At 56.5% G+C, this 13,107-nt stretch overlaps 1 protein-coding gene across 4 annotated transcripts in view; it reads right to left on the bottom strand.

Moving 5' to 3' along the window:
* Positions 1–2,226: 2,226 nt before the first annotated feature.
* The window catches only part of CACNA1B (calcium voltage-gated channel subunit alpha1 B), a 214,767-nt gene continuing 203,886 nt past the window's right edge, over positions 2,227–13,107 (bottom strand). For 2 of the 4 annotated variants that reach the window (XM_055400588.2, XM_088840958.1), the window contains 8 exons: positions 11,497–11,604; positions 10,939–11,051; positions 9,996–10,123; positions 7,164–7,299; positions 6,909–7,025; positions 5,513–5,720; positions 5,029–5,279; positions 2,227–4,668 (listed from right to left, as the gene is read on the bottom strand). In XM_055400588.2, the coding sequence (XP_055256563.1) occupies positions 4,132–4,668; positions 5,029–5,279; positions 5,513–5,720; positions 6,909–7,025; positions 7,164–7,299; positions 9,996–10,123; positions 10,939–11,051; positions 11,497–11,604 (1,598 nt within the window). In that variant the 3' untranslated portion in view covers positions 2,227–4,131. Of the gene's footprint in view, positions 4,669–5,028; positions 5,280–5,512; positions 5,721–6,908; positions 7,026–7,157; positions 7,300–9,995; positions 10,124–10,938; positions 11,052–11,496; positions 11,605–13,107 lie in introns of all 4 variants that reach the window. The other 2 variants (XM_088840957.1, XM_088840959.1) reach the window with 2 other exon arrangements.

Raw genomic sequence — 13,107 nt, forward strand, 5'->3', positions numbered from 1 at the left:
TGGATGTTGGTAACTGAAACATCCCAAGGGGGTTTCTACACTGCCCAGGTAGCTGTTCAAAGGCCCAGAAGCACGGTCAGCTTGGTAACTGGCTACAGGGGCTTGACAGGAACCAGGGTCGCCTGAGCTGGTGGAACACAGATGACTGCCTGAACGGCCAGGGGTCAAGGGCTGTCCTGAAACTTGATGTCTATTGATGCCCACTCTAATGGGAAAGGGGATGCCTGTGGTCCCAGAAGGGCCCCACAAGCACTCAGGCAGTCGCTGCACCAAGTTCTGGATAAATTCACACATGACCATTGAGTGCCCTCAGTCAGGCCTGTGCTGGGCCTGCTGCTGTCCAGCCAGGGTGGGGCAGGCACTGCCCTCCCCAGGTCACAAGGTGGGAGGAAGCCCTGTGGACAACAGCGACCTGCTGAGGCCCTACCAACCGCTGACCGAGGTGGAGTTGGGTTTGACACCGTCGTTGACCAGAACAGATATTTCATTCTTCTGCCCCAGATTTCAGGACTCAGAAGTAGACGACCAGCACTCCAGGTCAACCCCACCCCCACAAGCAACGCAGGGAAAGTCCTGTTCATCCCAGAGGCCTCAGAGTTACAGAGAAGAGGGAAGGAGGCATGGACCAGTGATGCTTGACCCCAACACTGTTACACTAACTCAAACATCCAAATCTCCACCATCAACTCTAACCCTCTAAACCTACCCTCCTACCTCTAAATCTAAACCCTAATACTCCTTAATCCTTTTTAACCCCTAAACTCCCAACCCTGACCCTGACTCAGACCCTCTAACCTAACCCGACCCTCTAACCTGCCTCCTTTGACTCTGGTTCCTCAAAACCTCATCCTCTTACTGTTCCCTCAAATTCTGTCCCTGACCTTCCAACCCTGACCCTGACCCTACCTTCTAACCTTGAGCACTGAGCCCGAATTTCTATCCTTAATCCTGATCCTCTAACTCTGAACCTTACACTACTCCCTAACCCTAACCTCTGACCTGAGCACCGTCCTACACCACCCTTGACTCTAAACATAGGCCCATATCAGAACAGGCTAAAAATCTGAACCCTACTCCAATCCCTTTTTCCAGTATAATCAGAACCATAATGTTTACTTTTGTGTGAACCTAACACTGCTCACTTATGTCTTTTTCTCAGTGAACTCTAAACGGAACAAAATCTTAATTTTTACACCCACATAACCCTATATTGTTAGTGGTTATATGGACAAACCCTTTGCCTATACCTAATCCTAAGCCCTAATTCTTAACCCTTACTCTAACTTACACTGACCTCAACCCCAAACCTAACTCAAATCTAACACTGTCACTCTGACCTCCAACCACTAATGTAGCTAATAGTCACCCCAAACCTCAGCCAATGCCTGCTCATCCCCAACCTTAACCTACCCACTACTATATTCCTAACCTTAAAAGAAAACCACATCCCCTATAAGGACTTATCCTGACTCTTCCAGCCCACAGGTCTACCTTGATCCTCACCCCGAAGCTGAGGTAATCCTTGCATCTTAACCAGGCCCAGAGCAAGTTGAAGAGGTTTTCAGCCTCTTCTGAGCTCTGCTCGCTGGGCACTCGGCCACATGCCCACAGAGACAGCTCATGCGCTGCCTCCACACCCCGTATACATCACCCAGCAGCATGGTGGGGTTTCGTTTTTGATTTTTTGCTAAGTTTTATTTTAATCCAAGGACTTTGCTTCATACAAAATGTCATTGTAGAAACAACAGCAGAATCCAAAGTCTGGCTGATAAATGTGACTCAGGCAGCAAACTAGTCGATCACAGAAGGTTTAAAAGTGAGTCCCAGTTATGTTGCATGGGTGGGACTGCTCTTTTAACACTGTTCTTAAATATAAAGTTTTGCAACAAACCTTTGATTTATATCAAATATAATTAAAAATTAACAAATGAATACATTGTATCAAAAAGTACGAAGATATACATTTCATGCACATACTTGAATATGTGTATATATGTATATATGTTACATGCACACATAACTTGTTCAAACTACAGCCACTGCTTGACTGGTTCCAGATGCAGACAACTGGTTGATGCATTTCAAATTTGGCAACTCACTATGAGATTTTGAGGGAAATGTGATAGTTGAGAAGAGACAGCACAGAAACAAAACACAGAGTTAGGAAAACAAGACACAGTCTCTCGCTCACTCTCTGTAATTTTTCACCAATTCCAGTGTCTGGAAGGGTCCAGACAAACCAGCGAGGCTCTGTGGGTCTAGCAAAGTGGATTCTCTAACCAGTATGGCCTGGGGAAGCAGCTATGGTTCAGCACAGAATGAATACATTCAAAATAACATGGGCTGGGGGGACCAGAGACAAAACATCGGTACCAAGGTACACATCCTTCTGCTTCGCAACCGGAGCCAGTGATCACATGCACAGTCGGAGGTTCTGATTTTCGTTGTATCCTATTCGAGTAAAATACTCTGTTATCTTAAAGTTTCAGAGTGTTGTGCCTTCGAGTAAGGAAATTCTATAAAATGGTTTGGTCACAATCATGCTGAAACCCTAGAACAGGTGGCGGTCTTGTGTGTTTTATTTCTGTTTAACGTGTGTCTTTAGTTGCATAGCCCTATGGGTTAATGGCATCCACTCACTGGGACACACAGACACGCACACACACATCACACACCAAGTTTCTTAAGGAGAATCATGGGGTAAAAGCCAATGGGAACACTCAAATGATCCAGCAAAGAGATCATCTTACACTTCAAACTATGGAGCACACACCAGAATCGGCTCATCTCATTGTTCCTCTCATTCACAAAACAAAGGGTCTCCCAGTGTTTTATGTACCACGTCCTAACTGTGGTCTGTTTTGAACGTGGCCCTGAAGCTGGACTTCCTTTTGCTGCCTGCTTTCCCACGTCTTATGCCAGAGCCAGTGTGGGCTCAGAAGCCCAGCACAGCAGCCACAGGAGAGCTGCTCCTGCATCCAATTTCCAGCCTCGGTTCAGTGTCGTTCCCAACTGCCCTTATCTGCTCAGACCTGGGCACTTCTGCCCCCACCATGCCATCTCCCCCTCTGCACCAGCCTCTCCCCAATGAGCCTTCTGTGGAAAGAAACTTGCACGACTACAGAGATTGCACCCTGCATCCCTGAGAATCGAGTGGAGAACAGACTGGTCGCCCCCGCGGGCCTCTCTCCACACGCCCTGCAGCCTCTCTACTGGTTTGAGAAAAGGGGCAACAGCTGCTTCGTCCCAGCTACAACCAATCTACTGGGTGTTTTCTGCACGTTCTCCAGTACATCTGCCTTCTACTCAGTTGCTGTTTGGAATAGTCTCCACAAAGCCCGCTTGCGGTGATGGGCCCCTGGGAGCCTGTGTGAGGGGCTCGGAGGTCAGGCACTTGGTCGAGAGCAGCGGGAGCTGGGTGGTCCTGTTGGCCGCTTGTACTGGACACAAAGCATCTCCTCGAGCAAGCCAGGAACACACATCCTGAAAGGCTGAGATCCTCCTACAGGTTGGATGTTTTACTGTTATGTTACTGTTCCCTTCCCCAGCGTTCTGGTTGTTTATTTCTTGATTGAGTACATCGAGTCGACAAAAGAGTGAAGGGTGTTGTGACTAAAAACCGAAACCAACATTAAGAATGTGGTCCAGGTTTGGTCCCTGTAAGGGCTGGCTGTCGGGAGAGGACCGTGTCTGCGTGGGTTTCTAGTGTTTGCCATTTCAGGTACGAAGGGCGCCCGGACTGTTGTGAGGGTGCCGACGAGACCTGCTCCGTTTACCACTGACTCTGTCCTGAGGTCTCACCTGCTCCTTTGTACCATACATTTGGATAAAAGATGATCCCTACAAGATTCTGACTTCCTACGGAACGTTCCCAGCACACACCCTGGATGCTGGGTCCCCCTCAGCACACACAGCCGCATCCTGTGTGGGGTCTGTGCCGAGACCCAGGGAGGAGGCGTGGGAGGGGTGCAGAGGGAGCAACCTCCCTCTGCAAACCGCTCGTCCTGCTGAAGGAGAGACGGGGCAGGCCCTCCTCCCAGGGCTGCTGCCCACCTCGGTGCCCCGAGCGCCCCCGGGGCCCAGCGCGGATGATAAAACTCGTCACCTGGACGCGCCCGCCGGGCGGTGCGGCTAGCACCAGTGGTCTTGGTCAGGGCGGTGGTAGCTGTGCCGCCCCCGGCCGCCCCCGCCCGAGCTGAGCCCCAGAGTGCAGTGGTAGCCGTTGGGCACCCGGCGGAGGGGGTGGGACTGGGAGGTCAGGGAGGACACGTAGGAAGTCCGGGAGGAGCGGCCCGAGTTGGTGGCCACGGCCTCCTCGAAGGTGAGCGTGTCCTCAGGCTGGGAGCGGGCCACAGCCTCGCTGTCCAGACGCTGCCCCAGGTAAGGGTCGGAGCCAATCCGAGAGCTGGGGGCCAGGGGCTGGCTGAGGGGGTCTCTCTGGAGCAGGGCGTTGTGTTCTGAAAGGCCACGGCTAAGCCGGCCGGGGGAGAAGGCAGGGGGGCCGGTCTGCGCCCCAGCAAAGTGGACAGGCGAGGAGCTGGCCGTTTTATAGGCGACGCTGGGTCGGGGGGTCAGCGGGGTCTGGGGGAGCTGCCGCCGCCCGCCGCGGCCAGGGGTGCTAGCACCAGATGTTGACAGCAGGGGGCTCCCATTCACGGAGCCACTGCCCTGCAAGAAAACAGAACAGAGCAAACCCCAATCAAAGGACAGGGTGCACAGAGGGAAGCCAGGGAGCGCAGGTAGGTGAGATGGACGCGGGCGGCCCCAGGAGGGTGGGAGGGCAGTGCCAGAAGGGACTGGACACAGGGCCAGGGAAGAGGAGAGCACAGTCCAGCCCATCTCAGGCGGGAAGGAGAGAAAGAAGGCACTGGGGAGCAGGAGGGCCAAGGCCCCAGCAGGCAGGATGGACAGGCCAGGAAGCCTGGAGCAGGCTTTGGCCTGGGAACCAGGACAGGAGAGGGCTCCCTCCCGGGGTCCAAGGGAATGGGGTGCGGGTAGGAGCACGGGGGGTTCCCGGGGCCCACGTACCTGTCTCGGGGGTCCTGGCTCCTGCCCAGCTGTGGGCGACGTGGGATGGCTGCTGAGAGAGGGCTTGGGCTGTGGGGGCTCACGGCCCCCAAAGCGGTCGCAGGAGTAGAAGCGCTGCTTCTCAGAGGAGGAAGAGGAGGGCTGCCTTCGCTCCTGGGACCGGCCCCGCTCCTGCCTGCGCTCCCGCCGGCAGCCTGCTGCCCCATCTTCTGGGGGCGGCGGGGGGCCTGGCCCCGCGGTGCTGTAGGGTGCTGGTCAGGGGAGAATGGAAGTCAGCCGGGTGGCTGCAGTGGGGGGGACACAGACCTCACCCAGGCCTGGTCCCTCAGGGCCAGCAGGGACCCCAGGGAAAGATGGGAGGCAGCCCTGTCTCCACACTCAGGGTTGCCCAGGGGGTCATGAGTTACAGAAGGGAAGAAGGTCTCACAGGGATTCTTGGACCCCAACTGGAGCCACCACCCCTCGAGAGCCCCCTTGCACGCACCACCATCTGTGTCTGCAGACAGGCTGGGTCCCTTCTCCAGGGACTTCTGCTTCCGGTCCCTGCGGCGATGGCAGCGGTGGTGGTGGTGGGGGGCAGCCTGGCTGGCTGGAGCACGGTCCAGGGCCGCATTGCAGAGATGAGCCACGTGAGGCCTTTGGGGTGCCAGTGTGGAGATGGAGCGCTTCATGGGGCTGGCATCTGGGGGTGGCTGTGGGCGGGGATACGGGTGGGCTCACAGCCTGAGAGTGGGGTCCAGCCTCCAGGCAACAGCCATGCCGTGAGGGCTGGCAGACCACAGGACACATCCCATTGGGAGGAATGGGCCTGGGGCTCCATCCCCAAAGCTGGGGTATCTCCCCAGACAGGGTAGGCTGAGCCCCCAGGAGGGTGGGGACAGAGGGAAGGATGGTGCCTAGGAGGGCCTGGCCTGGGGAGGACCACTGGGGGGCTGGGGTTCAGGGACCATGAGGCCTTTCCCTCTTCCTGGAATACTCTTCTCCACCTGAGATCCACCCTTTCTTCAAAAGCACCTTTTGCACAAGTTGCCATTTATGTGTCTGTCTCTCCCAGGCCAGGTGAGGCCCAGGTGGCCTCTGGGCCTCAAAGTCCCTACAGGACAGGGAAGGTGCTGGGAAGAGGGGCTGTTGGCCTGGCTGGAAGAGTCCCAAATGGGACCCAGAGCTGCCTTGGCAGCCGTGGTCGACCAGTCTGCCAGCCCTCTGTCCATCCAGGACTATGAAGCTACTGCTCCTCCAGGGCTGAAATCAAGATCTGTGGAAACGCACTCACCTGCAGCCACCGTCAAGGTCAAGCACCATGGAGGGAGAAGAGGTGCCTGCATGGCACCAAGGGGAGGTGGCCGGGCCAGGAGGGCACTGAGTACAGTGGGCAGAGGCGGGGCAGGGAGGGACTGGAAAAGGAGTGCTCTGCCTAGGGACTCGGCCCAGAAACACACAGTGCACAGCCCCAACCCAGGGCTTCCCGCCAGGCTGTCAAGTGTCCCAGAGAAAGAACAGGGTGACCCCCGACCCTGGCCTCTGAGAGGACATGAAAGGGGACAGGGTGGCTGGAGGGGCATTGAGCTCTGGGGGAGAGGCAGGGCTCGGGTGGAGAGGCGTGTCCTGGAGAGAGGGAAGGGCTCGGTCGGGGCCACAGGGCCACCTGTGGGCTGCAGGCCTTGGTGCCCAGACAGGAGCTGAGCACAGTGGGCAGTGAGGACTCTCGACGGCCTGACAACACCTCCAGAGGGTTTCCAACGGGGCTGAGGGTGCCCTGGACACAGTACATTTGGGAAGCTTCACCCCAGCAACGCCCACCCATGGGATGCAAGCTCCTCCATACTAGGTCTCCTCACCTCCAACCCCCTCCCATGACCCAACCCTCCCAGACCACCCACCTGAGTCTCTGCTGCCAGACGGGGCATGGAGGCTGCTCGGCCCTGGCTCTCCAGCCCGGGTTGAGGCTCCCCGTCAGGGCCTCTCAGGGCCATACTCTGCATCTGGACGTCCAGAGCCTGGGGGTACAGCAGCCCCCAGTCACAGCCACCCCACCCCACCCTCTCTCTCCCCACATCCCCCCCAGGCTGCTCTCACCCTCCCCCACCCACCCTCACCCGACCCCCAACTCGGCCCCCAGCCCTAGGAGCCCTCACCGGTTTTCCTGTCTGCACCACCGGGATCTCTGTGGAGTGGCCACGCTCCAGGGGTGTCCTCACCTCGCAGGGTACCTCCTGGGTCCTCTGAGTGCCCCAGGAGACAGACTCCTTGATGCCGCCCTCTTGGGTTTGTCTATGGAGGACAGAGGATCATCCTGTTGGCCTGGAGGCCCACAGGCCATAGAACCTGGTTCCCACCCAGAACCAGGCTCCACCCTGCCAGGAACCTCCACCTTGACCCTGTTCTGGGCTAGAAGGAGCCCAGGGGGATGAGACCCCTTGAGTGTGGCCACTCCCAAGTGGAGGTACAGTAATAGCCTCACCAGGAGGTACAGGTACAGTGGACCCCCTGCCATGGCTCAGAGTGGACAGGCAGAGAGGAGACCCTAAGGTGGGGGCGGCTGGCCTACACAGTTGCTCACATGTGTTGCGGACGCAGAGATCGTCCACACGTACACACGCAGAGGCACCCAGCCTGTGCTGCAGCTCATCAGCCCTGACAACCAGGGCTCGTCCCTACTCCCCTGACCTGAGCCTTTCTGCCCTGAGGCCACCTTTGGAGAGACCACTTTTGGAGGCCCTCCCAGCACACGCAACCCACCTGCCTGCCCTCACCCTCTCGGAGTGTTTTAGTATGTCTCCCATGTGGCCCACCATTTGCCTGGGTTTCTGCTTGCTCTCGCATTCAACGAAGCATCACATACATTCTCCATCACCCAGGCTGAGTGGTTAACAATCACATTCTGAGCTTGGAGGTGAAGCCTGGTGACCCCAGCCGGCCACGCGAATGACCTGACCCACCATCGCTGGGGTCTCTGAGAAGAACACCCTGTCCTGCGTCTGGAGCTGCTGCAGCCTCAGGAGAGGCTGACCCTGAGGGGAAGCAGAGCCAGGACAGACACTGGCCCCCAGGCCTGGTCACCCCCGAGGTCACCCCATGCTGAGGCCAGGCAGGCACTGATACCACCCGTCAGAGGGCTCAATAAACGCCCCCACTGCCTGGCCCCAGTAGACTGGGCCCTCTCTCACATGCAACAAAAAGTGGTGGTAACTGATTTGTGCAGACATTATAACCATGGGAAAAAGTGACACTCATTCTCCTGAACCAAAAGCTCAGCTCAGATCAATCCACAAGGACGCTTCCCTACCCCATCCCCTCCAACACACACATGTACACTCAGAATCCACTGTTAAAGTGCGCAAACAGAATCTTAACCAATATGGAGAAAGGCCACTGTCCCCGGGGCCCACAGGCACTCTTCCGGAGCATGCTTTTCCTGCGGGAGTGTTCCCGCTTGTGCTCAGGTTCTCCTGGTGTCCTGTGGCATCTCCACCTCTGGACTTGGGTCTTGCAGTGCCACCTCCCGGCCCCAACCCCACCAGCTTGGGCCTGGGAAGTGACTTGTTTTGGCCAACAGGGCACAGGGAGAGGCCTGAACCCCCGCAGCCTGCACTTCCCCTCGGGTTGCTCTCTGGCCTCACAATACAGATGCACCCAGGACCCGAGCCGTCCTGACCCGGGACCAGGTCTGGAGCACTGCCAGGTGAGCTCCCTAAATACGGCAGTTTGTTGCTCAGCAAAAGCTGCGTGGCTAGCAGCCCGTGAACCCAGACTCGGCTTTCAAACATGTGTCCAAAGCACACACAGGACAGGGTGACAGTGGGAGCCCCAGCCGTGCCTGCAGCTGACCGTGCCCGCCAGGACAGCAGACGGGCATGAGGCCCACCCTCGGCCCCTGCCAGTGAGGCGAGTGCATGCTATTTGGGCTCAACAAATGAGCTGCTTTGGCCAACGGGACATTAGCAGATGTAGGACCCCTTGCCTGGAAGGCAGCTGAGAGAGTCCTGTCCTCTAGTGCAGTTCAGCCTGGCACCACTTCTGCCCCTCAGCCACAGTCCCATGGTGATTGCTATTCTACATCACTTGGTTTTGGGGTCATTACCAAGAATTACTGAGGGTCAGTACCACGAGTTACAAGGTATGGCAGGATCTTACCAATCTGGCTACAAAATGCAGACATCAAGTGGAGGGACTCCCCTGGTGGTCCAGTGGCTGAGACTCTGAGGTCCCAATGCAGAGGGCCCAAGTTCAATCCCTGGGTGGGGAGCTAGATCCCCCATGACACAACGAAGAGTCCGTGCTGCGACTGAGACCCAGCGCGAGTGCATGCTCCGCTGCTCAGCTGTGTTTGACTCTTCGCAGCCCTATGGGCCTGGGGATCTTCCCAACCCAGGGATGGAACCCGTGCACTAGCAGGACTCCTCACCACAACTCAACATGGGATGCCCAAGACCTCACACAACCAACTAAATATATACACATATATATAGCCAAAATGGAGGTCTGAAGGGGAAAGTCTCTTAAAGGAAGATGAAAACACTAAATGGCCATTACCAAACAGTGCTGAGAAGCTGAGGTGGCAACAAAAGCTTCTTAATGGTCTGCAGGCAACAAAGGCCAATGAGGAAGCAGAGGGGAGCCTTCACCTGACAGAGAAACAGGAGCACACGGTGGGAGGCAAGGCTGGAATAACAGGCTGGCTAACTCAGGTGCCCCCAGTGCTATCAGAGCACCTGTCTACCAAGATCAACCACAGAACCAGCTCTGCTGGCCGCCTGGGCCAGCTGGACCCACAGTCAAGCCCCCTGGTGGCAGTGGGTTCAGGTGGGTGGCGATGAGACCCCCAGGGCTCCCCGTCCTGGAGCGCTGCCGGAAGGAGCCCCGGGCGCCCCCGGGTGAACACCGAAGCCGCAGGGGTGAGAGCAGGTGGAGCCCGGGGAGCCCAGCCCTCCGCCCATCCCTGCCCCGTGCCCGCCGGTGGTACTCACACTGCCCCACCGTTGCTGAGGGAGGCCGAGCTCTTCTGCCGAAGGAAAACGCGGGCTCCTCGGAGCACAGCCGGCTGAGTCTGCTCCAGCGTGGCCTTCAGGGGGTGGAACAGGGACACGGGGCCCATCTGCAGAAGGATGCGGGAAGGGGTCTCTGAGGACTGGGAGGCACCGTGGACAAGGGTGCCGCCGTGTTAGGCCACCTGCCCGGACCCCCCAGCATGGGAAGGGGATCCCTGGGCCTGCCCTGTGCCCATCAGGAGCCCCGTCCCAACTGGTCCTGTAAGTGACTTCAGGAGAGTCCTTTCATTCCTTGGAGCCTCAGCTTCCCTTCTTGCACAATTTGGGGACTGGACCTCATCATCAACTGGGACTGCCTGGCAGACACCACTAGAGTTGAAGGTTGAGAAGAATTCGGAGATTTCAGGGCTGGGGTGTGGGCACCAGACACTTCACATGCCAGGGGTGAGTGTCCTGTAAGCTCTGGACACCAGACAGCTTTAGAGATGAGAGTCTACACACACTCGCTCAAGGTCTGGGCTGCGATGAAGTTGTCATCTTTGGAGGATAACCTCTGGAAGACAAGCCCCAAACCACCCCACTCAGAGGCATGAGTGGGACCCTCCTGACACTGCCCTGCCTGTGTGCCCCTCCCAGATGACCTCAAGCACTCTTCAAAGCAGCAGCAGTGCCTGAGGCCTCCGTTCTCAGCCCCCATCTCTGCCCTGGACACGACCAGCTCTCCACACGAAGGGCTCCCTAACAATCACAGGCAGGCAGGCAACGGGAGCACAGACTGAGTGGGCTTTCTGACTCTGGGGGCTGGCGCGGCAGCCACAAGAACCTCCCATCTTCCTTCTCCTCCTGCATTTTCTACAGGAAGGGGCTGGGTCCCCTCTGCTGCCAAACAAGAGAAGGTGCCAGAGTCTCCTGGAACTGGTACCTGGGCCAGGCCTCCAGGAGCTTGGTGAATCTGGTCTCTGGTTGTTTTGTTCTGTTTGTAGAAGTCGAATATCATCAGAGCTGCATACACCTTCCCCACCGTCATCTCGTCAGCTGGAGAGCACAGCAGGCCAGGGAGGGAACAGTGAAAGGGGACAGGCGGGGAGGCTGCGTAAAGACCCCTGGACCCAAGGACGGGAGCCACACTGACCCTCCCCAGGCCCCGCCGCACTCCACCCTGCAAAGCGCAGCTCAGTTTAACCCCAGACGTCATCCTGGCTGCTCCAACTGTAGGGGTCTCCTTACCATTTCCCTGGAGTTTCTGCAGGGAAGTCCCCACACGAAGAGTGGGGTAACTCTGCTCAGTGGAATACGGCCTCGGTGTCTCCTCCCACAGCCCCTGCGCACCCACCGTGGAGACCAGAGTTTTGGGCTATCACGGAGGCTGAGCCCTCCTCTCCAAGGTGACTCAACAGCTGCCCTTGCCTAGGGCTCTTGGCTCTGCCCCTGAGTGGGACATGAAAGGGGGCAGGCAGGGTGAGCTTCTCACCCTACTTACGTTTATGGGGTGGCACCAGTAAGTCCAGGGTCTTCTGGGGCAGATTGGCCCACACGGAGGAAATCTCCTTCCTCAGCTCTGCGTCGCACTGGTGCTGCTTCGTGCCAGCTGGGGCAGGACAAGGGTGGGGAGGGCGGAGGGCTGTTAGGAGCCATCCCTTGGCCCCGCAGGGGAACAGGCAGAGCTGGGTGGGGAGAGACCTGATCCTGGGGGAAGTTGCTGAGTAAAAAGCACCGTGAGGGCTGGTCAGAGAGCTCCCAGTCACAATGAGTCTAAAGAGGTGTGGTGCTGAGCAAGGCGGGGCGGGCACGCAGGAGTGCCGGGCAGAGCAGGGAAGGGAAGGGATGCCTTAGCGTTCCAGCCATTTGTTCGTCATTCCATTAAATTTCCTGAGCACCGACCAAGTGACAGGTGCTGTTCTGGGTGATGGAACAATATCAAAAGAAATTGCCCCGAGGAATCACGTGATTTTAATCTACAATCCAGTAGCAATAAGTTAAAAATCCAGTAAGTTGGATATAGGGAAAATCAGGAGGGAGGGATGGGGACTGTCAGGAGGGCTGCAGAGTGGACAGACAGTTGGGAACGTGTTCACAGGACCCTGGAGACACAGGAGGCCAGGGAGTCAGTAGGGCAAGGCCGCAGCAGCAGGAGCAGAAGTGCAGGTGGGGGCTGCTGAAAGGGAGCTTCAGAGGGATGATGTGCTCTGATCAAACTCTCTTCAATATCATGGTTATTAAGACATGATCATCTAGAGGAATGATCATCATGATCATTCTCCTCGTTAGCTCCTCCACTGTGTGAAGTGCATCCAACTGTGGATTCACCACAATTCAGGCAGGAGCGTGGCACCGCTGCCCAACTCCCTCTGCACCTTTTGTGTTCCACCCCTTCAACCCCTTCCAGGGCCCTGGCATCACCAATGTGTTTTCTGTCTCTACAATTTCAGCTTCTCAGAACGTCACACAGATGGCATCACGTAATAGGCTGGCTGTCGAGTCTGACCTCCCACCCAGCACGACGTGTCTGAGGCCCGCCCATGCCAGCACATCAGTGGCCTCTTTCTCAGTTGCTGAGCGAGAACTGTCTCATCACAAAGACACAACAGTGTGCTTATCTATCACCACCTGGTTGACACCTGAGTCGTTTACAGTTTGGGGGGATTATGAATAAAGCTGCAAACATCAGCGTAGAGGTTTCTGTGTGTGTATTTTCATGTCATCCCCCTTAGGCGTGGGATGGCTGGGCCCCATGATAAAGAATTGCCAAACTTTTCCAAAGCGGCTACACCACTCTGTCCACACTAGGAACACAAGAATCTGAGTTTTCTGCATTCTCCTCAGTACTGAATATTGTCATTCTTTTTTTTAAAACTGTTTTTGTCATTCAAGTTTGTTTGCTTTCTACATATATTTTAGGGTCAGTTTATAAATCTCATCTCAAAAAGCCTGCTGGGATTTTGATTGGGATGATATTGACTCTACACAGTCATTGGGATGACTGATCAACAGAAGAACTGACAATACTGAGTCTGCCAAGGCATGAATATGGCTTATTTATTAAAGAAGACTCTTTTGGTCAATATTCTGAAATGTGCAGCATGCATGCTGG

Source organism: Moschus berezovskii, chromosome 11, assembly GCF_049115385.1.
Source record: "Moschus berezovskii isolate FMDL1 chromosome 11, NW_MosBer_1.0, whole genome shotgun sequence".
NCBI classification, from domain to species: Eukaryota; Metazoa; Chordata; class Mammalia; order Artiodactyla; family Moschidae; genus Moschus; species Moschus berezovskii.